The sequence below is a fragment of the Microchirus variegatus genome, assembly GCF_963457635.1.
Source record: "Microchirus variegatus genome assembly, chromosome: 14".
In the NCBI taxonomy this organism is placed as follows: domain Eukaryota; kingdom Metazoa; phylum Chordata; class Actinopteri; order Pleuronectiformes; family Soleidae; genus Microchirus; species Microchirus variegatus.
Genome location: NC_139815.1, coordinates 7848396 through 7875368, shown reverse-complemented (window position 1 = coordinate 7875368; position 26973 = coordinate 7848396). Strand labels below are relative to the sequence as shown.

At 41.1% G+C, this 26973-nt stretch overlaps 1 protein-coding gene across 2 annotated transcripts in view; it reads left to right on the top strand.

Moving 5' to 3' along the window:
* The first annotated feature begins 2141 nt into the window (after positions 1–2141).
* Positions 2142–26973, top strand: part of lrp4 (low density lipoprotein receptor-related protein 4) — a 111153-nt gene continuing 86321 nt past the window's right edge. For both annotated transcript variants that reach the window (XM_083900649.1, XM_083900648.1), the window contains exon 1: positions 2142–2271. In XM_083900649.1, the coding sequence (XP_083756775.1) occupies positions 2211–2271 (61 nt within the window). In that variant the 5' untranslated portion in view covers positions 2142–2210. The remainder of the gene's footprint in view (positions 2272–26973) is intronic.

The window sequence follows — 26973 nt, the reverse complement described above, 5'->3', positions numbered from 1 at the left end:
ATTTTGGAATGTGTGCTTATTATTCATGAAGTATACTTCCACAGACTTATATGGTGTTCATACCTGGTGTTCGTACTTGACATTAAATCGGTCAAACTCAAAAAGGTCCTTTCAGTTGCCCCTTGTATTTCTGCCATGTGTAATGTACATTATTCCTCCAATTTGATCTTGTATTTAAAGATTAAATCTTATGAACACGAACACTGGGAATGGCTCCTTGTCTTAATTGTTTTTCACTGGACTGTCACAGTTCTTTGTGCAAAGCATTGTCCATTAAAATGCTCAATATAAAAAATGGGAATAAGTGATGTTGGAGACCACTTTTACTGGGATTAAATGAAATATAGTCTGACAGATACAGATACACAGGAGAGTGGACAGGAGGCGTGTGCTGAATGATGATGATGCTCGGTTTAGAGACAGGCGAGTTCACATCCCAACTTAAACTGCCTCATAATTGAATATGGAGGTCTTAAATATATGTTCGGAGTGTTAGGAGGAGAAACATTAATATGTTGACGATGGAGGAGTTCACAACCTTGTGATTGAGTCATTTGGAGGGACAGAAATTTAGGTGCTATGCTTAAAATTAGAATCTAATATTAGAAATAGCAGTGTATCATTTCATTACAACAGCCCCATGACAAAGTACTGAAATAACTGTCACACAAATATTACTTTTTTTTCTATACTTTCAGTTATTTGGGTAAATATTTTGAACCATAGCTACAATAATATCAGATTTTTTTGAACTCCCAGTACAGTTGAATTAAGGCTTTTTAAACGTGAACAAGTCTTTACTCTGAGAACTTAATGTTTTCAGGACAGATGTAGCCTGTTAATTTAGCTTATCACATCTGGATACGATTCCTTAACTGTAGGATACCGTATATTATGCTGCTTGTATAAGGTAATAAAAGACTATATTGGCGCTGACTGTTCAGCGTTTATGACTATTGTTTATTGTGTTTGTGTGATTCAAGTGCAGCTCGATGGACCTATTGTAGTCCTTAAATCTTTCATCGTACGAACATATTTACTGGAATTTGTGATACTTAATGTCTGACTGAGTTTATGGGATATAAAATACATTTGATCTTTTACTGTGTTTACTGAGACTTCTTGTCTCTGATCACTAGTGTGATCTCAGTGAATACTAAATAACATATATTTTTTTTTAAACTGCGAGTATCACGACAATTCTCCTATTCCTTATGTTGCTCAATAGTTGCTTTAAGTCTGATGGCATCAGACTGAATTTCCTGTAAGAATTTGCACAGTTGCTCTGTATAAAGAGGTTCTGTTGACTTCTTGTGTGTATAAAGAATAACTATATTTGTTGAGTAACTTATCTGCGAGCCTTTAGTGCTTAAATGTTGACTGTGTAATAACCTCATCTCATGGTCATTGCACTCCAGAGTGGAAACCAGCATTCTGACCACTGCTGTCATTGGCATTAAGGGACAAAGGGGCTTTCTTCTTCCTTTTCAACCCACATTGTGTTAAAAAAATGAAGCAGAATAGAGAGGGGGGGGACAATGACTAAAAACAAATAAATAAACACATAAACAAGCAAACAAACAAACAAAAATAACTATGATCAGGGAGGCATTAACAGTTGAATTCATCCTTTTATTTGCTGACCACCAGCTCCTTTTAAAACACTGTAATTTAATAAATGACACAGCCCGAGCGCAGATTTGAGACCATACCATTTTTCAGAGATAGGGAGTTGACACCATATATGGTGAAATAAAACCTGTAAGAACGACAAACTTTGTCAATACAGAGTTAAATATGTATTTCGGGTCAAGGAACAGGATAATAATGCGATTCTTGTTGGTTGTTTACGCCAGTTTTATCATGTATCACCTGCAATAGACGCAGTTTTATCCCCCGTAGCAGACATTTGGTACAACCCACAGCCTCTTTTGGTAGCTACAGCGGCCGCGGTCAGAGCACAACATGTTGGAGACCATAGTCCAACACTTCACAACAGAGTTAACTTTCTAATCCGGGGTTATCTCACATATAAAAGAAGACGAAGGAGGTGGAGGAGGAGGTCGGGGAGAGAACGAGGGCCAACGAGTCAGTCATGCTATGAGTTTGGCGTGAAAGCCGGAGCGTTGACATTTTTAACTGTGAGAAGGACCGAGTGAAAGCAGGGAGAGGGAAGACCGAAGAAGCGAGCGAAAAGCGGGGGGAACAAGATGCAGCTGGCCGCGGTGCTGTGCGGAGCCCTGACAACTTTGCTGCTCAGCCAGACTTCAGGTAAGATAATGTCCGTCAAAAAAGTGCACCCGAAATGAATACCCGTGACGGTGTTTTTCTTTTTATCTTCTCTTTTTTGCAGCGTTTTGCAACAGCGTGTTTTTGTTTTATAATACAGTCCTTATCAGCTCTGTGGCGCTTTGACTCGTACGTTCACCCGCACGAACTCGGCAGCCAAGTTTCCCCCTCATTAGAGAGCACAATTTGGATGTTTTAAAATAGAAACTCTAGTGGAAAATGTGCGTCTCCCCCTCCTGTCCCTCTCTCCGTCTCTTTCTTTCTTTCTTTCTTTCTCTCACTCTGTGTGTGTTTGAGAGTGTTCATTCGTTGTGCTTTAATCTTGTTTGACAACATGCTTGTGCATCTGGTCAGGACAATGGTCTCGGGATCTGCAGCAGTCCATGATCGTATGTTTAAGATTTAACTTTTGGAAATTAAATGAGTTGCCTCTAATTTCACAATCACATGCTTTTTGTAGCCTTGAAACGTTATTTACACCACGTTGCAGTGCATTAAATTGTGATTATGTATATATGCAGGTTAGGTTGAATGTATTTGAGGGATGAATGATGTGCAGTGGACTACAGTATGTCCTGGCACGTCACTCTGTTGTCATCATCCCTGGCTGATGTGTGGACTGGAAGTGTTAATCTTACATCAGTATAACTGTCTTTTAATCTGTGTGTCAATGCTTAAAAAAGTTCTGTCTATTTTCCTTTTACTCGTCTTAATATCCCTGGATAGATGACTGTGGTGATGTGGTGGATGCAGCCCGTATTCTCATGCTAATTTTAAAATTAGTGGAGCGCTGATGTGGTCTGATTGCAGGTGAAGTGGTTTGTTTATCTATGACAACCTACATCCTGCGCCCTCCCCCTCACCCTCACCCCCCATCATCCAGCACTTGCAATAGGTCTGAGTGATTTCCACCACCCCTTTCCGATGTTTTCCCTAACACCTTGTATTTACAACATGTCAGAACAGCCGCTGGAATGCAGGGACCCTACTGAAGCTATTCCCAAACACACACACACACACACACACACACTCACACACACATAATATGTCACACAGTCACCCATGCACAGCTTCAGTTCCTGATAAAATAATATGAAAAGATTTACCTGACAGGATAACAAAGCATATATCTGTTGCAATAGGTTGGTTGGACATCGATAGGGGGTTGCTGTAATTGTCATACCTCCTAAATGTCACCAGGAGACGTCTTCAAAATGTCAGACAGATAAGAGTCAATATCCCAATTGAAAACAAAAGCCCCATGCCCCAACTGAGCATGGTTGATCCACATCCTATTTATAGTTTCTTGTCTTTCATCCTTGCAGATGTAGTTATTAACATTCCCCCACCTGCCCCCTTTATCTGGGGCAGTGGGTTGTGCTCGTTTAATTATGGACATGTTCTGTCATACAGCAATTATGTCTGCCGGGTCTATGTCGTGTTTTAAACACGTCACTATCTGCGTGCACGTGAGGTGAGTGCGAGGTGTTGCTTTTCCTGTCACTGTTTCATTTTCATGCCGAGAACAACATTCATCGTTCTCCGTCAAAGTTGTACATGTTTATCATTATGGAAAGTCCTCAAGAAAGATCTCATGATTTTTGTTTTTGAGCTTGTCGCTCTCCACGACAGATTCTCATCCGCAGCTATCCAGTGGTTGGGAAATTCCAGCATACACGCAAAACAACAAAAAATATCCCAAGTGCAATTATGATGGAAATAACATGTTTTAGTGTTTGAGGATGGCATTTTAGTTGACCACATATATTGATATATTATCTAACCACGATATACATGGTTGTTTTCAACACGTAAGGATTAACGGACAGATGAATGAAGCGGTGAAGACTATAATTTCTTTGGCTACATACAGTAAATGGCATCGTAAAGGCCAGCCACTGCTCTTAGCCGACAGTAGATGACCCAAGGCTACGATTTATTAGTCTGAGTGTGTCGAGAGAGATATGGAGTGATCGAGAGAGAGATCGAGATGTGAAGTCAAGATGCCTTCTCAGCTTTAGTCTAATGGCAGTGTAGTAAGGGGCTGAGCTGGACTAATGGTGTGCGTTTCACAGTTTAATGATGTGCTCTGGGACAGCACAGCCCCTCACCCTCTCCAGCAATTTGATCGAATTCCCCTCTTTTCCTAATCAACTATTGATTGGACACACAGGTTGACTCGGAGTCAGAACCTCTGGTGTTATTGCACCCAAGCCATCGCTTCAAATTTGTGTTTGTAGTAAAGCATCACTGAAGCAGGGGTTTGGCTATGTTTTCAAATTAAATAATGATCCCTTTCAGTGAGACAGTGCTTTGTGTATGAATCTGACAGCTTGGCATGTAGCCAAAAAAAAGAAAAGAAAAAGAAATGCAATGAAAAGAAGCGATTCACTATCATTTATAGTATTATACTTCTTGACAATTTATGATTGAAAATATATGGCCATACCTCTTGTGGTAATTGGAATTGTTTTGGCACTGTCATATAAATATTTGAAACCATCTGTTAATCTCATAGATATGAGTTGTGTGAGGTCTCTGTCTCTTCTGTCACCTCTGCAAAACAATATCATTTCCATTAAAGATGATTATAAACTATTTTTACCTAATCGAGGAGTCAACCAACCATTTCCACCCCACTGGCAATTAGAGATGTAAGAGCTGTGCACATTACAGGCTGAGAGAGACTGGGATGTGAGGAGAAAGTGGATTTAATGGTAAATGTGTGAGTTTGGCTCAGTGGTTCAAGTTGCTGCCGGCCTCTGTGCCCTTCCCCTCTACATGTGTCCCCTTGTTGGATTGATTAGTCCCTTGACATTGCCTGGACTAACACAATCACACATGCCAGTCGCCTTTTCAATCCACAGACATGGTTTGCATGTAGCCAGCAGGCATTAGGCTCTAAATGTATGATTTTTTGTCTTGAAAAACCGCTCCAACACCACATATGATTAAGTGCCCTCTGAGTAATTGTGTTGTATTAATGCTGTTGCAATGTTGATATCTCCAAATAAATCAGCCTCCAGACAGATTTATTGCCTGACATGAGGTTTTTTTTGTAGAGCTTCCCCTCTGCAGCTGTCGAGACTTATTCCTCTATGAAATAGGTTATTTTTGAGGATGTGGATGTGACCCTTGTCAATGAAATGGGATGAGTGTCTTTACTCCTGGAGATGTTTGATTTTTTTGGGCATATTTGCACATATACCTTCCATTCTGGTGACTTCCCTGAAGCTAAAGCTTGTAGTGATTCTGGTCTAGTTAGTTAGGCTGGTGTTGGTCAGACCTTTGCTTTTACCAGGGGAAGGCAGCATAAGCCACCCGAAACCCCCAATGGGCTTTGTGTGTCTCTGCTGAGGGGATGGAATTGCACATCCAAGGTAGCAGTGAAGGTAACCGATGATTATCTGATTCTCAGCTCGCCCCAACTTTCTCATATGGATAAATGTCAAACCTTGTACCAACTCTCCACCCCCCACACCTCTACTCATTTGTTCCACCCTTCTATAAATCACCCGACTCTCTCCCTGCGATGTGGGCCTCCCCTGCAAGAGACCCCCCGGCTCTCGTCTTTGGGGTAGTTTCTGATTTCAGAACATGATGCCATGGCCCCGGGGTCCTTTTCAATTATGTTTACAGCAGTAATATATGTCACAGATGTCAGCTGCGAGAGCACAGGAGCAGGCAAACAAAGTCAACCACTGCCAGTCTGCAATTATGCAGTGAACGGTGGTGTAGAAAATCCACTGAGAAAAATCGGTGGTAGAAGTTATATTTGATGATTGAGGGAATTTAAAGTGCTGTTTAGCTTCTTGATATTTGACCAAATTGAGGCAAACAATAATCTGATGCTTTTTAAAATTTGGCTAAATGTAAAATATTTACTTTCCTGATGGTTATTCAGCATTCAGTAAGCTTGCATATGTGGCCCAGGTTCTGGAGCAGGTTGCATTTACTCAAAGGCTTGGTGGTATGCTTCCCAACTCCGGAAGTGACATTGAGCAATACACTAAAATCAAAATTTCAAAGTGCTGGAGACAATGTATTGTATCCCTGCAGTCAATACTCTCGATACTCTAAGTGTATGATGTCTTTTTTAAAGTTTCTTGATGTGAATTTAGGACACCTCTCCACAGTGGTATGGAATCAAAAGGGACTTTTGTCATTTTATAGGCCATCAAGTATGAGTTTGACCCCCTCTGGGGTTGGAGATGATTGGAGACTGTAATAAACTCTGGTTTTCTATTCCAATGAGGGTCTGCTGTATAGGACAGAGAGATGAGCAGGGCTGGAGACTCACTGTCTGAACATGACCGGGGGAGATTTTTTTAAAGGATACACATGTACAGATGATCAAAAGTAACTTAATTCTTCAGCGGCTGCCCTCCTGTCCTGCTGAGGTGTGGTGGGGGGCGGTTTGTTTGGACTATGAAATTCATGCAAATTTGACTGAAGACAAAAGTGTCACATAATTGAGGCTACTACTGCTGATTGTTGTGATAAAGGGCCTTTTTCCTTCCCCAAATGTGGTTTCAGTCATGCATCAAAAATAGGCCACTTATATTTGTATTGTCTTGTCTTGCCTCTTTGCTGACAGAAAGAATTCATTTGTCTGATGCTAGTGTCTGTAAAGTTTTTCTGTCTTAACTGAGGGGTGAAAGGGAATTTGTTCAGCCATATTTTTAGCGTGTCAAATGTGCACAACAATGCACAATGGCTAACACTAACATATGGTTTGGAGATGACTTTGTCTCTGGTCAACAGAAACATCTGAGCAATGTGCAGGACAGTTGTCCCCTTGTCACTTTTTGGGGAGGGGTGTCCAATGAATCTTGGAAATGAATGGCCAGTTGAAAGTTTTATGGTTGAATAGACTGCAGTTCATCATTAATACCCCTTAACACCAACTGAACAAAATTCAATGTGGCACTATTTCTTTGTTGGTGGTTTTGAGCTATGCGATGATGATACAATATTTAGAATAAAAAAAAAACAACAACTTTACATTCAATACTTCAAGCAGAAGTATGTCAATAACAAATGATTGTTACATTCAAACCATTGTTAAATGAGTTTGCACAATTGGCATTCAACTCCTGTTGAATAAGGAAATTACATCAAGACAAATGTAGGCAACAGCAACATTGCACGAATAAAGCCAGATGTACGCAAAAAGTTTGGATTATGACTGTAAACACGTAAAAATCTGCCACAAAAAGCTTCAGAAGTGAATTGTGCTGCTCAACTAAATAACCAACCCAGTTATTGTTCCCTCTGTCAGGTCTGATAGTATTGCCCTCCATAGCCTGTTTTTAGATGATGGACTCGGAAGACAAATAATGTCACTGGTCATTTCTGTTCACAAAGTCAAAACAAAGGCAGAATAATTACATCAATGGCAAAAAATCACCAAGCACCATTTTAGATGTGTCTGGTTAAAGACCAAAAAAGGTCAACAAATCATCTGAACTGTTAACTTTGCCATTTTCTTTTCATATAGATGGACAGAGAAGCGATTGGGTGACAGTTCAGGGTATAAATAACTGCAGAGACAGAGACAGACAGGCTTGGTTCTTAAATGGACATGGCCCCATTCACTATGCTGAGGTCATAGACTGTGTTTGTGTGCTTCCTTAGCGCACAATGAAAGATCAAGGATAAGCTGAAGGAAGGAGAGTAGGGCTGTAAAGTCAAAGTCGACTGGTCTGATTGGTCGACACGCTCTGGCTCGACCAAAACTGTGATTAGTCGACTAATTTTCTTTTTCAATTTTTTTTTTATGGTGAATTTTATTAGGAGGAAAGTGCTTCACAGGTTACACCCCCCTTGTTTTCCACTATTTTGGTTTAGTCCAGCCCAGTGGGTTGTTGTCGCTCCGTGGCTTATGAGCGACAGACAGATTAGCTTTGCCATCAATTAGACGTGAATTTTGAGCTTTTCATTTTAGGCTACAGTCAGTCCTCCTGTCGCATCCATGTCAAAGACATCAGCAGTGTCGCAGCATTTTTCAAAGTAGACGACGGTAAAAAAGTGGAAGCTTTTCACAGCTCTACTACAAACATGACATATCATTTAAAACGCTAAGCTAAGGTTGCTCCGTCCGTTTTGAGTATGGACATATCAGAATTATTAGCATATTTCATTGTTTTAGTATAATAATCGTTGATTGGTTGTATAACTGCAGACGCACCCGTTCGTAACAGCAGCAGCGTCCTGCGGTCTATTTGTGTCTCAGCCGTGAAGCTGTGCTCCTATGTTCAGTTGCGCTCTGTATTCCTCAACAGTTATTGTGCTGATTATACTAGTTATTTTCTGATATCACGGGCTTTGATATTGCGCAGATGAACGTAATGCAAAACCCTGTCAGAGCCGTCAGACTCTGTTGTACTCCAGCCGCGGCTGCGGGTCTCAAATTAAGAGCCGCAGCCGCACAGGTACTTTGCGTGTGCGGCTCTTTTCAAAATAAAAGAGCCGCATCCGCAAAGTACCCCCCGTCGATTAGTCGATTTTTGGTCGAAATTTCAGGGCTTTAGTCGACCAGGAGTATCTTTTTTTCCTCTCTACACAACCCTTGTCTTCATCTCACGATCTCCTGCTGGACAAACATGATTGCTCTACTTTCAATAGCTTCATCTTATAGAGAGCATTCTCAAAAAATCTGTTGCCCAAAAACACTTGATGTCCATGAACTGAAATGTTTGGAGCGTAGATTGCCCTCCCTCAGTCTCGATTCACATTTGTAATCATGGAGAAAAAGGCATCAAAACACAATGAAATGTGTCAACTTGTGCTGCAAAACAAATCAACCCCTCCTCTGTTGAATCACCAGTTCCAAACTGTTCATTCACAACAAAATACATCCTACTGTTTGTTTCTGTGTGGTGAGGATGGGCATGAGCATGAAGTAGATTGTTGTGCAAAGGCTGTTTTGGTGCCAGCGGCAAACTTTTCAGAACCTACAGGTGGTGAAAGACTGATGCTCTCTTTGCCTTATAACTGCCTTTTACTCTCATGTGGGATTGTTTACCATTTTCCCTGATCATATCTCAGCTTCTCTGCTCTGCACCTTAAACTCCGCAATGCTGCATATGGACACCACATTTAACTGTCCTGGGGCCTGTTTCACAAAGCAGGTTCAACAAACTCTGAGTCTAACCCTGAACTCTGAGTTGATCTACTCTGAGAAAGGAAACTCTGAGTTTTCAGTTTCAGAACAACTGATTTGAGTTAGTTTGTTTAGAGTAGTTTCACCTCGAGTTAAGCGCGTGCACCACAAGTCTGAAAAGACAGCCTCAATGGAGCCCCGTTTCGACGAGTCACCATGGCAATGTGGAAGCAGAGGGCGACGTTCTTCACCCACTGGAGTTGGAAATATTAATGCGCTCATAGGCCTACGGTGAGTTTGAGAATGTTTTAGAAGAAAGTGTAACACCACTGCAGCAGCAAAAGAGAGGGAGAAGAACATGGTTTCTCAGGTCAATGCGTAAGTTTAAATGTCGTCCTTTGCACAATCACATTAATATTACAGGGGGAAACTGCTTGAGTGGTAGACTATTAATTTATTTCATTTAGGTGTAATCCCGCGGGGGAGAAGCGCAATTGGCTGCAGTTTAAGATGAAACATAAAACCATTGTTCAAACAGGTAAAACCTCGGTATAATCTCATGGGATTATCTCATTTTGATCATGTTTTACATTGTGTTTATAAGTAAATATGAAGTAGCTGTTTGACTGTACAGTTGTTTTATCCCCAACATAATGATGTTTTCACACATAAATGACTTCTCGTTTATATCATGTTCAAATGCTCTGCATCTCCGACTTTGTATAAAAAAAAAAAACTCCCGTTTGCAAAAAAATGCAGCACAACACAATATCTGCTGGGATGTGAGAGCATGACTTCTGTTGGTAATGTTGGAAATGTAAGGAGAGATTAAGTTGTGTATGTAAATGATGGACTGTTACATGAAACGGTACCACTCGAAAAGAAGAGAAGTGTCTGGAAATGCAATAACATCTATGCGCGGTCTGATAATCATGTCCTGACGAATATTTAATTCTCGGCGCAGTAATGCTGCACCTTCAGCCACGGAATCACTGTCAAAAGGACATGCCATGCTAGTGAAAATAGTCACCCCCTAATATAACTTCTAAAACTCGCCTGCTCACTGAATGAATGAGGAAATCAAATACTGTGTGTGGCTGAAAGAGGACGGAGACAGAGAGAAACTCCAGGTTTTTTGAGAAAAACCTGGATAGGTTCATAGAGCATGTTACCATGGTAACTGACTGAGAGCTTAAGTTACCTCTCTCTGTGAAACAGGCTAGAGTTACCCCTCTGACTTACCTCCCTTTGTGAAACGGAAAACTCTATTTCCCTCATTTCAGGGTTAACAGACTCGGAGTTTTCACTAAACCTGCTTTGTGAAACGGACCCCTGGCCACCTTCTCTGTTTACTACTGGGGGGTCCTGCATATGAGGGCCTGCCCCTGTCCAATAGATAGCCTCTAAAAGGTGCATGAATGGAGGCTCCTGGTAAGATTAGGGTGTGATATGATTTAGTGTAGACCCCCCACAATTTCTTCCCAGCACACACTGATGAGCATTAAGGTGAATAATAATTATTATAATAACACATCAACAAATTTCTTCCTAGGTCAGACCTGTGGACTGAAAAATAGGTTAACCCCAAAATTTTCTCACAAAGTCAGTACATACACTTTCACAGGTCACTAATATTAGATTATAGATGATTTGATAATCAAATTCTTGGTCATTTGATAAGGTGTGGTACATTTAGCTAGTTAGTGGTGGTGTTTACATTGCATTACTGCCTCTTTCTGGATTCCAGTTTTTCTTTTTACTCCTATAAGTAAAGAAAATAAACCATCATCAGTCAATTAATAAATCCCCAAACCCATTTTTCTTTTTGCACCCAATTGGCAGAATTGTTTCTTTATGAATGGATTCACACTCGCTTCTATAAGAGGAACTTAAGAAATTGGATCAGTTGTTTATGGCTGATGATGGCGATTAGATTTATTTGTGTCCAGCGTTTTCAATCAGCTTTCATACTTCAGCCTTGAAGAAAAACAGCTGAACATACTTGTGGCTTGTGACTTTTTGATTGAACTCCTGACCGTATGAGCAAATGGTGTATTGGTGTTGCCTTTCTCGCTCATGCATCCGCAAGTCTGCAACTGCATGGAAGCACCTGCTACATATCTGATGTCCCTCTAGTTGTTGAAACCACTAGGAGGCAGCTACGGAATTAAAACTCTTTTAATGTGACACCGACTTTCAAAGACCACAAGACTCATCATTTGACTTTAGATTAAAGTGTATGAGAGGATAGCTCCTGAAGTTTGGTTTTGGTTTAATATGCAGTTAAGAAATGCACTTGCAGAATAGAATGCAATTAAAAAAAATTATTATTATTTGTCTACCAAGTTGTTTATGCAATTAGCTTTTGATTTGGTATTCATTATACTGATGTCACAAAAACCCTAGGTGCAATTGCATTGTTTTGCTGACATAAATACATCCATCACCCCATTACTCATGTACCTCTGTCATTTCACAGTTATGAACTTGCATGAAAGATCCTTTGTATACAACTGAAGCATGCATGCACAACCTTGCTCAGATCATGATAACAACAGAGATGTGCACCTGGTACAGCGTGTTCATTTCCTTGATGAAAAATGTTCACCAACTACCCTTTTTCACAGACAAAAATGACACATTAAGTATATAAAAATGGTGGATGTGACAACTACTATGAAGAAATCCACGAACACTTTTGTCAGCAAATACAAATTTGATGAAAATGTGATCCATCTGGATGTCAACACAGAGGAGAACACATAAATGACGGCATTAGGTAGACATATGGTTGAATATCACATATGATGTTTCAGAAGACAAAACCCTTTGTAAACCATGCCGAGACAAACTAAAGGGAAAAACACAACCAACCTGAAGCCACATTTGAATGCGACTCATTCAAAAATGTAGACACTATAACACGATTTTGTAAACTTGGCTGTTTTGCTGTCACGAAATTTAAAATGTAGTTCAAATGAAACAAATAATAACATATTAATAGATGGGATGATAGAGAAACATTAACATCATGCAAATGATGACTAAAATTAAATAAAGATTTGCCGTCAAAATTAACACTGGTGTAGACATATGACACTCGTGGTAACTAATAGCTACTAGCTAGCACATGCATAGTGGTGTACTTTCACACTACTTTTACTTTCACTTAATTATTCACAATATGCAAGGTCACTTCCTGGTTTTTAATTAGCCAGCTTGCCTGCATAGTTCTGGTAAGCTGCCCACAACGCAGATTTCTGTTCAGTGTGCAGAAGTGCTCTGCTGTTGTCTACTCTAGACGCTGAAATTTAATTGCCTTTTTCATTTTAGACCATGATGATTTCCTCAGGGCGACTAAAGCAACTATGTAAACATTTTTGAACACTATTGCAAGTTTTAATCACTAATTTTACTTTACAAAGTCCAAGTTTCCCCTTAGTGACAACTGACTGGATGTCGAGGAGCTGGCTTATATTTTAGCGGAAGTTGTAAGTGATGCTCCGTGCATATAGTCAATTATCTCAAGTATAGTTCATGTACAAACTCGGTGGCAGCTGAGACTTCCTTGGGGCACATATGATCTCAGAGTTCCTTTGCCCTTCTAGAGTGACAATGCTCAGTGTTGTCCCCTTGATACTGACGCTCAGTGATGTCACCTGGAAGTGTGAGAGCTGAAACCTGACTCTGACTCACATATACAATGCTTGACCTGAGAAAGTGTGCTTACCTTACAGTTAGTCACTGATGGACTTATAGGACTGTACCCATGTAATTCATATGCAATGCACTGGGAACTTTTTTTCTGCACATTTTTCCCTCTGTTTTCATGCTCATGATTACTAAGCCAGCCGTGCGAGTGTGGAGGGGAATGGAGGTTGTAGCAGTGGAGGTGGTGAGGGTCTTTATTAAACAAACAGTGAAGGGCTTTGGAGGCCCCTTTTGAGGCCTGGAGCAGGAATGGGGACAGGACTGAAAGCGCTGCACTCCCTAATGAACTCGAGTGGGCCATAGAAGCTGGGCCTTTTCACAGAAGCCAAGGAGGACAAAGTGTCAAAACAAGCCCAGCCCCTCTTCGTTCTCAGGGGCTAAACGCCGCCTTTTGACTCTGCGGAGTGTGGGCATCTGAAGGGGAGGCCATGAGGAAAAGCAAGGGGAGGCAGAATGTACTTGTTAAAACAATGGGCTCTTAAATCAAGCACCCTTCCTTGCCTCTCTTCTTCTCCCTAGCACCCCCATATCTCCTCCACTTCTAATTAGACCTACTCTTGCACAAGCAGTTGAAAGCCCCATATATTGCAGTTGCCTCAAAGGAGAGGCTTTGGAGTTGTGTCTCTGTAGCAGTGTTGCCTCTATGAAAGGTCTTAGTATTCAGAGGAGAGTGCTGTTTGGGCTCCTCAAAGCACTCAATCTGCCACTGGGGACTTGTGTACCATCATGTCCTGTCTGTTCCCCAGTTCTACACTCCCTCCTTCTCTCTTTCTAAGGCAGTCCACCCCCCCCCCCACTACTTGTCTCTCCTTCTCCCACCTTCAGCCAAAACACTTTTTTTTCTGTTTGTGACCCCCTCTGTTGCTCCTCCATGCTTGGCTGCTTGTGGGACCGAGGCAGGAGCTGTGCGATTCAGGGGCCCGAGGCGCTCGCTGCCTTCCTCCCCTAAGTTGTTTAGCTATGGATGAAAAGCAGAGACAAATATGTCTGTGGTTCAAAGTCCATCCCAGCAATTACAGTGGCTGATTAAAGAGTTGGCCTACACGGGCAGCTATGAATAATACTACAACTTTCACTCTGTGTTTCATAACACAACCTTCATCATAGAACTGAGCTTAGCAGTGCTCGATAAGGTTCCATAGCTGACCAAGTCCGCTATTTACCATGCAGTGATTGAGAGTTGGTGCCAAAAAAGGGCCCACAATTTTTTTTCTTATGTCCATAGTTTATAATGAGCACAGTGAGCAATGTTGTTTGTCTGTTTATTAAATTGACAAGCACTGTAGGGAACCAAAAGCTGTGAAGGTTCAGAGGAGTTGTTGGACCAAAAGCCCTAAAGCCCAATTTATAGTCCTGCGTAAAGTGCTCTACATCGGTTACGGAGACCCCTCTACGTCGCTGGAGAGCCTCTCCATCGTCTCCGCCGGCTCAAAATATTTTTTTAAGTGTCCGTCACTCCGTCAAGGGACAACGGAGATGCAAGAGCAGCGATTGGTCCTTAGCCAGTCTCTGGACGGCATTAACAGGCATGCGGTGGGTGCTCTGATGATAAATATGAGGTAGCCACGGCGTAGAAGTTCATCCAATTTGTCAACCGACATCCGGATGTACCTGAAGAGGGTTTGTTTGTCCATGTCCCTCATCGGTCCAATAAGACTGTTAAATTCGCTTGCCGCCAATCTCGGTACATTTAGTGGACGTACATACCACCTCCGGACACGTCTCCTCAGTCTTTCACGTCTTAATTTTGGTATCAAAAGTATTTGTGTTTCAGTGTTATTCAGCTGCAACAACAACAACAGTCGTTCTCTCTCAGACGCCATTGCTCACTGTAGCCAGAAGCACAACAACCTTACGTAGTGACCCCTACTGATCGGGTGGGAAAATGCAGTGTGTATCCGGTACCACGACAGAGAAGTATGAAGGCTGATGTGTATGAAGTATGAAGTGGTTACGCAGTTGGATAACGCATTACGCAGTTGTAGAAGTATAATGTGGCATAGAATGTTAATTGAGCCTGTTCAAAATGTGAATGCTGTGCCACTCTGTATACAAGATACACATGTCTCTAATTCCAGTGTACTGGCATATGAGTTAAATTCAAATTCTTGAGTAAAGGCACAGCCAAAATAATAAGGATGCATCCACGTAAAGGCAATATAACCCTTTTTAAAGGGCTTTTCAAACAGCTATCTTAGCAATGGAGCTCTGTTGTAAACAAGCTTTATTGGTTGGTGCAGTTGAACTGAAAGGTTGTACCCATTATCTGAATTACCTGAGACGTCCCTGTCATCATGACATGCACTGTTATTATGACCAAGGTCAGATTCAAAAGATAATTTACACTTGAGGAAAGTTTGTTAGATTGGGAATGTTTTGAACTTCTGCTTTCTTCAAAGGCTAACTGTCACTACTGTAATTCCAGGATGGGGAATTGATTGAATACAATTGTGCTCATCCAAATGTATAATTTCTGCCTTTGTGAATACCTTTACTGCTGTAACTTTTGTACTAGCTGCTAAGCAAACCTTTCCTGAAATGAATTATTTGTTGCCTATTACAGTGAAAGCGTTATGAAAAGTCCAACAGTTAAATGTCAACACCCCAAGTAAGAAGAGTTTTTAAAGTGGCTTTAAATGTTCAGAAAGTGTTAGATATGCTGAAATAAATAAAAAGGAATGCAAAGTCAGAAAAGAATATGGAGTATTGCAGTGATACACTTTTATAGTGATTTTGCCTTAGGATTGTAGCCACTCCCATGGGGCAGATTTAGCATTTATACCTGGAGGCAAACCTAGAGAAAGATAGTAACAAGACCCTCCACCAGACTCAAGGGAACAATTTGCCTTGACTGAAGTAGGACACAACAATAATCTGCATTAATAAGGTCAGCATGAAGTTTCACTTTTGTGAGGTGGTTGACCTATGGGGGTTCTATTCTGAGATGTGCCAATTAAGTTATTGTATTGGCCATCAAGAGACAAATCCAACTATGCAAGTCCACTGTCACACATCGTCCTCATTTTTATTTGGCCCATATTTATTTTAGATGGCTTGCTCTAAATCACACTAATGTCCTTAAATTAACTCTCAAAAGCTTTTTTCTTTTTTAGGATTGTTTAGGTAGATGTGGAATCTTAGAAGCTTGGCCCTTAAAGTGTCGGCTTTGTTTGATCAGTGATCCCTTCACTTTTGAAGTAGCAAGTTTAACACTGAAAATTTAGATTTACTGATATTTTTCACTAGACAAAGATGCAGAGCACTTAGACAGCAAAGTGCTCTCACCTAGGTGGAAGATGCTGAGCAGGATCATCTCTCTTAAATGATTAGGTAACTCGGATTAAAGCAGGCAGAGATGCTTTTGGTCCAGACCAGGAAGACTGTTCTTGCTCATATATCCTCTCCAGGTGTTAGCCTTGGAGGGAAAGAGAATCTAGGGCAAAGTTAAATCAAAGCCAGGCCTGGACACTGCTCTGCAGACTGGAGAAGCATGCTATGGTTGGACAGGAGTTTCGAAAAACTCTGGTCAGTGTCTAGATTGCTCGCACACTTTTGTTCTTAAACTGTCGTCTTAGTTTGATGGCAAAAGTTCTATATGCATGACACAAGAATCAAGCTGTTATTAGCAGCTGCAGAAATGAACACAGCAATGTTGCAGAATGATTGTGTTTTGAAAATGTAGGTAACGTCTAATGGACATTATATAATCCAATTGTAATTTTTTTTTGCATAACCAACCTCTTGTGCGCACAACGCATTGATCAGTGTTTAAAGCACACTAACAAATACCTCCTGACAATGTCAGCCTGTGTCCCCTCTGCGATTTGTCCTCCTGTAGGCTACTTTAGGTGTTCAAATCATCACTGAAGCCTTGGCAGAAAGTAGGGAGGCAAGAATGCACTTTAGAACAGCATTCATAAAACACAGTCACTTCTGAAATGGCTCATTTGATAGGGATGATGTGTGGGCTCCTGCTCACTTAAGAGAGTGATGCATGAGCCTCTAAAAGCAAGGTTTTTCTGCTCCTTCGATCACCCTAGTTTTGTCGAGAGCCATTCATTCATATAGGGAAGCCTTTAGCTTCATGGCCAGACTATTCAGACTTGTGCATGCGACCCCGACGATCTGTTTATTCAGATTCTTGTCTTTAGAATACAGGAACACTAGAATGCTATACTACTCTCTATCTTGCTATAACAAGCTTGTTGACTTTTGTTTTATCCAAGCACAAACTCACAAATATATTTTTTCTCCACAATATGGTGACCCCCATAAATGTCTTACGACCCATATTGGGGTTGTAATCCGACTGTACTGTACCATGATGGAAATGCAGCGGTGGTGTGGTTTCTGGTTGGGCTTGTTAGAATTTGGTTGGAGCTCAGTTAACTATGGCTTACAGCAGGGAAAGCAGGGAAGGCAAGAATCAAATGTGGCCTCAGGATGTGAGCGCCGTCTCGACATTCATGTTGTCTGTGACAGGTGCCAGCGCTTAAATGTGAGTCTCTACCGTGCTGCATTTATTCGCCTCTGATGTGTGTGTTTTTATGTTGACGGTGTGTGTATGTTTGCGAGACAGGTGCCAGGGTGCAGTCAAGTTGCCGGGCAGTTGCAGCAACAGGCTGAAATAAAAAAGGTTCAGCTGGCGCCTGGCGCCCATAGTACTCTGCTCAGATATGTGCCTTTGGCAGTGTGCCACGACAACACACACACCAACCAGAAGCAAGTCAGCCTAACCCTGACAGTGGTGACCAATGCTCAAATGCACTTCATAACAATCAGACACACATTCGCACTGCTGAATCGGGTGTCCCTAGGGGTTCAGGTAGACACTATTGTCCGGCTGAAATTTGCCAGCCAGCTTAATAATTGGTTTTAGTTTTGTTTTGACACTCTTCACTGCCCCCCTCATGTGGACAGCACTGGCTTCTGAGGAAGGCCGGGGAGACGAAGCCCAACAAGCATTGTCCCAGAAGGCTTTGTTCCTGCTCTTAGCTTCTCCTTTATCACCAATTTGGTACTGGGAAAACTTGTACACTTACTAATTGAGACTATTGTGCATAATGTCATTTCAATAACTGACAGACTTTTTACATTTTATTCTTTGTAATTGTGTATTGTATGTTTTGGGAAACATCTACTGCACGTCTGTCCATCCAGGGAGTGGATCCCTCACCTGTAGTTCTCCCTAAGGAGAACCACCTTTTTCCCCTGTTATAAGGGTTTTTCCCTGGTAGTTTTTTCTTACCCTGGTAGAAGGTCTAAGGACAGAGGATGTTACCAACCCTGTGAAGTCCTGTGAGACAAACTAGGTTTTGTAAACTGTGGGCTATACAAATAAAATTTGATTGATTTGATTGATTGATTGTAAATTAACATTCCCTGGACATCCCCCTATCCCCACGATAACCCTTTCACTACATCAGATGACCTGTTGCCCTCCAGAGGATGACAAGGGGATTGTATGCCTCCAGGACTAGCAGACTAACTGTCTGACCACTTAAGGAACACAGAAGCAGCCTCGGAATGCAGACAAACGCTCCCATTACCCTTGAACTGCCCTTGACTGCAGTTTGTGTTCAGGATAATGGTTAGAAGCTATACCTGTCATACCTTCTGGGGCAGTTCCTCTGTAAAGCAGCTGGATTGTTAAATGTATTTCATTATTTTCAGTGTGGACTGCACTTCATTTTTCATCATTAGATTGTCTTGCACAAAAGTGTGTGGTGTAGTCAGAATAGACTCTTCTCAAATCACAAGGGGTGCATGAAAATACATGAATTGCAAATGTATTTTTAAATTAAATTATAAATGCATAACATACATAGGAAACCCCTTTAAGATGTTAGCCCTAAAAAGAAGGGCGAAAAGCTGTCAGTGGTAAGTCGCATGATGGGAACTTTAAGATAAGACAAAGACAATGTCCAGGGAATGTCAAGTGCTGACCTTGTGTTCCTGATAAGTCAGACAGCTCAGAGCTCACTGTGCTCCAACAGAGCCACCATTCACTGCAGCTACAAACTGGCTAACTTGGTCACTCCCAGACACAACTGCTGACGCAGCTCTAAGACAATCACATGATTTTCTTCAGAATGATCCAAATTCATTCAGATCCACTCAAAAATGTATGATCATATAAGTACATAGACTTGGTTATTTCAAAAAATACTCAAAGTGTTATAATTACTAAATATGCATTAACTCTGACTAATGTTTTAATTATCTGCAAGGTATTTTTTTTAATATGCTGTGTAGTCGTATAAACTGAAGCACCATAGAAAAATCATTGTGTTAAAGAAGGCATTATTTATTGTAAATGGGTACATTTTTAAATAAGTGATACATCTCTGCAAGGTTCTGTGTATCAATTGTTCTTGGAAAGGGGAAGATCTTTTTTAATTCCATCCTCTGATACACCACCAATTTTAGAGTTTGTTATACAGTTAGCTGCTTATTCTTTGTCAAATTGTGGTACTTTATGGCTTTCCTTGTCCCCATCTGCCCTTAATCTGCTTCATCTACCGCTTAAGTTTATGGTTTTTTGAATTTACCCCAAAGCACTTTCCGAAAATCCCCGAGAAGGGCCTGAACATGTTGCATTCAGCACTGCTTGTTATGTCTCCTCATAGAGAACAATACTAGTAGTGGTTGTGATATGAAGAAAACTCATGATTGAAAAAAACAAAAAAAACATGATTCTACCCCTTGTTCAAAATGTAACATGTCTAGTTGGTGTGTTTTTGCAATAAGTCTCAGAAATAGACGAAATACTTCACTGGCTTTTTGTTACTCTACAGAAACTTAAACCATATTTCACTTTTAAAGTCTTAATACTTGCCTTAATCCTCTAGTATTTGGTGGACATAGACCTGATATTGTCATAGTGATTGGCTGAAATCAGATCCTTCCGGCACCATGGTATTATTTTCATATGGAACCCTAACCCCTAACCTTTTTTCCGTGATTGTACCTGGTACCTGGCACTTTTAGTACCTTATCTGGCGAGGTTACAAGCACCCTGAGCCGATACTATGTGTGACGTCAGCATGCCGTCACTGGAAGAGGCATGAGCAGGAGTCTGACACAAAAATGAAATCGAACAATGCCGTACTGTAGATATATTAAATAGACTTAAAAATTATGAAAACTTGCGTTTATCTCCAACATTAGCAAGGAAATGTCCAAAATCTCAATCTCAAGACGGAGTCTGTGCTCCAGTCATACAGGAAGCACTGAACAAATATTTTTAATTAACTGATTCTAATGATTCAGTACACTGAAAACAACAGCTTAACAAGTCGTATGTCACTAGATTGTGTGTGTTCTACCAAACCATGTAGAGTTGAGCTGTACCGTGGCGAGGCGAACCGAGCTGGGACCATGCAGTGGAAAAGCAGCATTAGTGGTGTTGTGCCCTGTTTGCTGTGTTTACAATATCCTTGCAGATATTTTCATTCCTTTGGGAGAGAGAAGCACTTCATATCTGCAAACCCGTGGCACTAGTATGGAGAGAGAGATGCAGGCTGCTGAAGGAGAGGGGGACAACATCAAAAGCAAGAGATGCTAAATATACTCGTACCATTTTTGGCTCTACATGTGCATAGATATCTTACTGTGTGGGCTTCACACAGTTCTGTTGAACGGTTCTCAACATAGTGACACCCACATGATAAGATGCATAGTCATTCATTCTAGTCAATTTCTTTATATTTCAGTGTCAGATTTTTATACAGAAGTTATACCAGATTTCCAGGCAACATTGCATTTTCTTGTAAACATGCAAACATGTTTCATTCACGTGTCATTGCATCTTGTTATTTTGTATCACTTGAAATGTGTATCTTATGAATTAATTTGGGATTTTGGGAAATTTTTTGACATTTTCCATTTTGAAAGGTATTTTTAAATAAAGGGTTTTGTAGAAACACGTGTTCACATTCCTTTAACTAAGGTATGAAAATGTAGTAAGTTTAAGTAACACCCAGCCCTAAGCAAACATCTTGTTACTGATAAGCCTTCAACACTCTGTGCTGCCAACACTACTACAGTTGTAGAAACAGATCTATGAGACAAATTGAATCCATGTCTACATTTACTGTAACCTGGCGTTAGGGTGTGGTACTTACGCATTATTGCCACACCACCATGCCTTTATGTAAAAGGTCTAAATCTAAATGTTCCCTTGTCCTGTCACCCTTCCATCCTCTGTTGACATTACCTATAGTTTATCTGAACGACCATTCCTGGATATTGCCATCGATAGAGTTATATAGAAGTTATCTGTCATGCTGGACTTTGGATCAGTTGTGATTCAGATTTTGGACAGGGTTGGTACTCGGAAGACAAGAGGTTTTCCCAGACATTCTTATTGACTTGAATCTGACCGTCTAGTCCTTGATATAACCTTGAGTGTACGGCAAATTCTTGATCTGTTCCAAGCCAGAAGCAGTAAGCCAGAATGTCATGCCCAGACAAGAGCCCCTGTCTCCAGTCTGGCCTTACCTCACAGCTCCTGAGGCTGGATGTTTAGCCGGAGAGCTGTGAAGACCGATGGCTACAGTGCAGTGAGTGCAGGGCAGGGGCCAGGGAAACATTATGCTAATGATAGCCCAGATATGCATCCAACATTTTTTAACGTTTGTACAGATTTGGATATCTGATACACCAGAATTATTGTACACACTCACAGCAGTGTCTCAACTAATTTGGCACAATTTTTCTTGTTAGAAAATTGAAGGCTGCCACTGGCATTTTCCACCGCTTTTTTTTTTTTTTTGTGAGTACAGCCAGCTGTTGAGAGACTTTCTTTGCCTGTAGTCCTGTCTGATGCCTGCTTTCCCCTCAGTTGTGAAAGCTCTGTGTACTGCTGAATGTTAGGGTCTCAGATCTTTAGGAATTGACCTCTTCAAATGACTGGGCTGGACTCAGACACAGTTGTGGTTATTGTTCTTCTAGTTAATGATTCTGCCCCTCCATTTTAACCCTAACTCTCCTTTAGTTCATCTGCCTCCTTTATAGAGCCAGGAAATGGCTGCCCCAAATGGATGTAACTTCCAGGTCACTGGATGTGGGGTGAGGGGTCATAGTGGGGTTGAGGCAATCATAAATTGGACGACTGGATAACTGAAGAATCTGGAAACATTTCATGGTCACAAAAAAACATGAGCACAGTTGTTCATGGCGCGTGCATACGAGTGTCAAAAATATACATGTAGTGGAGAAAAAAATAAAGAATGAAGATCTATCTAGAATCTTATTTTAGTTGCCTTGCAGAGACGATAGAATGTGAACCCAGATTAGCACCTCTGTTATTTGCTGATCTCTTGGTTTCCTCTCATCTACTCGTACTGTTGTAGATGTTCTATTACTCACTTCTTTCTTTACTCTCTCTCCCTCTGTTCATCACATTGCTAAGCAACAATGACAGCCGTGACAGATCTGCGCTTTGGCTCACAGTGTCACATCTGACTTTAGCCAACTCCCTTGCACATAAACACACATACACACAAGTGTGCTATACGGCTACATACCCTGATGGTTTGAGGTTTATGATACTGACCCCCCCCCCCCCCCAATCCAACCCTCCCACCCCCACCCCAAAAACTGCTCTAAGGTCTGCACCCCCAACACTGAGGTGACAGAAGGGAAGCATCCAGCTGGAGGGAACTCTTGTGCTCCTCTCCTGAGGGCTTTGATCCTTTGCCCTTCATCCCCCAAAACAGCGCCTGCACTGCCAGTCTGGAGAAGTGGGTTGGACCACTTGATTTAGCACCGTTTCCCCCTGCCCATGGGGATGAAGGCGTGTGCGTTGGAGAGGTTCGATATATACTTGTGGGGAGCTGTGTGACAGTTGGGATAGGGGGGAGACCTTTTCTTCAGATCAGCTGCCCCCATTGCCCCACCTGCCAGCTTCCCTGCCATAACTTCCCCCTAGTCAGTGCTTTCCTTAGTTCCAATACGCAGACTTATTGTCTCAAAGCTCCTGCTCGTCTCTGGGGAGAAGAGGGAGAAGGCTGAGGCTCCCTAAGTCTCCCCTCCCTTGGTACCCCCTGATCCTGGCCCCATTTTTTTAGGGCTTAAAACTGACCTGTCAGCCACTCTCTCTTCCCCAGAGTCAATGTGGCCCGGCCCCCTCAAAGACCCATCCACATCAGCCTTCTGTTTGAACAGGCTCCACCAAAAGACCCCTTGTGCTGCCTTTTGTGTGCTCATAAATAAGATCAGAGTTAAAGTCCCTGTGCTCTTGTGTCCAGAGACGGGCATGTGGGCCTGGAGGACTAATGCTGCTTGGCAGGCCTATCGATCACAAAGCTCCTCCTAGAATGCTGACAAGTTTTGCAAATGCCCTGATGCTTGAACTGCTTCACATACTTTATACTGTATATGCACACAGTTGGTGCAGTTTGCACTTCAAATAATCATTAACTTACAATGATATGAAAGTAAAGCATACTGCATTTCTAATGAAGCTCTTGATAAAGGATCTATGGTAATGATTAGGGCTGCAACAACGAAACGATAAAATCGATAAAAATTGATTACTAAAAGCGTTGGCAACGAATTTAATTATCGATTCGTTGAGTCGCGCGATTAATGCGTCACTCCTAGGCGCGGAACGGTTGCCGACTGTTTCATGCCGGTTCATGCACGCCCACAGCGAGCGTTGTGCTCACGTGAATAGTCGAGCCAATAAGCTGTGCGGGAAAGTTTTAGAGTGAGTGACAACTTATATTTTAGACTTGAAACATGGCGGAGGCGGAGAAAACCGTTCGGCCGAAATCTTCTAAAATGTGGGAACACTTTTCCATTCATGAACCTAAAGTGTGTTAGCTGCAATCTTTGCAAGAGCAAAATGGCATGGCACGGGAGAACCACGGTGATTAACCAGCACCTAAAAAGTAAACACGTCGGAGTCATCCGTGACAAGGAAGGGAGTAAGGAAGTAAAGACATGTATCATTGGTCTCTCATGTTTCCCGTTTAGTGGGTTAATTTATTAATTATTCAGCTTTACAAACATGAACAGTTCATTAAACTAACAAAAGCATTAGCTGGTTAGTGTGTGTATGTGTTTGTGTTTTTTTTCTTCTATTTTAAAACAAGTTTACATACTACTATGATGTAATAATGTAATGAGTAAGTTTTAAGTGTACATTTTCTGTAGTAAGCAGGTGAGATTCAAGTGAGGTAGGACATTATGTCGTCAGACAGGGTCAAAATCAACATATTAAATATACCTAAATTAGTATAAAAAATACATGTTACCTGTGTGAGTATTAATTAATTAATTAATTAATTAATTAATTAATTAATTAATATTATAAAAATGTGTCTCGTCTGTAAATGTATGTATATCATACATTGTATGTTTTTTTGTGTTATTCCATTAAGTTTTGATTTTTTTTATCATTTAATATTACTTTTTGATAGCTCAGAGACGTTGGCGCAATAACCAGTTGTTTTTACACTTTAGTCTGCACTGTGAATTTGAAATTTTCCGTTTTTGAATAAAGATGTGGCAATTACAAATGTTTCTCTTTTTTTATCCGATTCATCGATTAAACGAAAAAATAATCGACCGATTAATCGATTATTAAAATAATCGTTAGTTGCAGCCCTAGTAATGATGTATTTGTGTCATATTGGAATGATACATAGAACCTTGATTGTTTATTTTCCTGGTACTTCACAGAATGCGATACCAGATTGGGTATTTCCATCTGCGCGGAGTATTCACAAGTTGTTTATATATAAAAAAAAAAAAAAGTACTACATATTACCAAATGTTATTAGCAGACCCCTTTTTCCTACAAAATTTACCTTGCATCAAGATCCCAACTGAAATTAGCAGCCCGGTCATTTTTTTTCTTTTCTTATCAGACACCACTTTCAGTAAGATCATCAGGTCCATCAAATCACATTGAATCCCTGCAGCCTCAGCCCTGTCCAGGAAGCTGTCTCTGTGGTCTAAATCGGCCAAGATTTATAGCAAGGCTTGGCTGAAGCAGAGCTCTGCTTAAACAATTCTCCGTCTTGTAACTTAAGAGGCAAATAAAAAGTGATAGTCTCCAATCCCAGTGTCTGGCTGAGATGTCCCAGACCTCAAGGCCACCACATGTCTTGAGGATGAGGAGAAACATGTCCAGTATTGTAAAACACGAGTCCCACCTCTTTGAGGACGTAATAAGTGAGCTTGTTTAGGAAAGGAGGAACTTAAGGACTAAGGAGAAGAATAAATAGACTTAGGTTAAAGGTCCAACGGATGTAGAGAGGAGGCAAAGGCAAGACATGCCAACCAAACTGGTGTCGAGACCAGACCAAAGAGATGACGGAAACGGGTCATCAAGGCAAGCTATTATGGGTGGATTAGGCTGAGCTTAAGCAGCAAACCAGATTACACAATATCACTGGCAGTTCAGTTAAGTGTGCTTATTGAGAGAGGCTTATAGTAACTACTCAATATGAGCTATAAGCAGAAGATGACTCTCTGGTAATTTACTTCTGGAGCTAAATATTTTGAATATGTTTATAAGATGCATTGTGACGGGACATTGAAGACTGCATCGACTCATTACTTGTCTATTTTCCGGTTGTTAGGACCCGTAGCTAGACTTATGCAGACTTATCTTTTTTTGGATGGGACATTTTAATTTAATTTGTAAAGAAGTGTTTACATTTATAATTAGGTTCATATTTTTCCAACTGCTTATATTGATTGATGATAACATATTGAGGATGCAATAGATCGGGATACATCATGGAATCTAATCAATTAATTTGTTGACATGACAATCATAATTGAATTGGGAGTCTAATGAAGACGCAATAAGCAAGAAGAAGCAATAAAATATGCAATATATGCATATGGTCTTAAATATGATATGTTGCAATATGTTCCTTTCCAACTTTTCCACATCCTCCTCAGCTCTGGATCTCATATTCCCAGAAATCACCTATATATAGTCAAACCTACGATAAGTGAAACACATTTTATTGTCTGTTAAGCATTAGCTTAACTGCTGTTAGGGGTAAAAAATAGCCAGGTTAAAATTGCCTTTAGGTCAGCAGTGCATGATCACATGCAGAAAACTAGCCATTGATGTGAATGCACGTTTTACATGCTGAGGCACAATTGTGCATGATGTCAGGATATATCATATTTCCTGGCTGAGAGGCTGTTGGCTTTGGGTTTAAAGCCCTCTGTCATGATGATTTCATGGATGTCCATACGTCTGGAGCCACTGGTCCACCTGTTCTCATTCCTTCAACATCAGAAACAGACGCCGAGCCTGGTTTAGGGTGAATGGGAACAAGAGGTCACTATTGTTTTAAGATTTACAGACTTGCAGCCAAATGAATGAACACAGTAGTTTATTTGGGATTTAGCCATAGGCCATATATTCTTTCACCCAGTCTGCCTTTAAGACCAGTGGAGTCAGTGTGTGTGTGTGTGGGAGGATGTCTGTCTGTGTGTGGAAGAATCCTGTGGAAAAATGGTCTTTAATGTGAGTAGAGTAATTTCTAGATGATGCTGTGTTTCATGTGAGACTCCACCAATTTTTCCTCTTTCCCTCTAATCAATCACCGATTCCCTCTTCCTCTCTGGCCTCCATGTTTTTCTTCCTTTTCTCTACTTTTCATAGTAGGAGTCTCTCGTTCCCTTTCTCTGTCTCTGTTAAGTGAGAGGAGGTGGGTGGTAGTGATTGGAGGGTCAGTGAAAGAAAGAAAGAGGGAAAAGGAATGAAATGCAAAAGGAGTGCATAGAGTGCACAGAGAAAACAGGAAAATCCCCCCATTGTTTCTTTAACATGTAAAACTGTGGTCCACGCTGCCCAGGGGATTTCATTTTGGACCCAAGGAGTCCTGCCG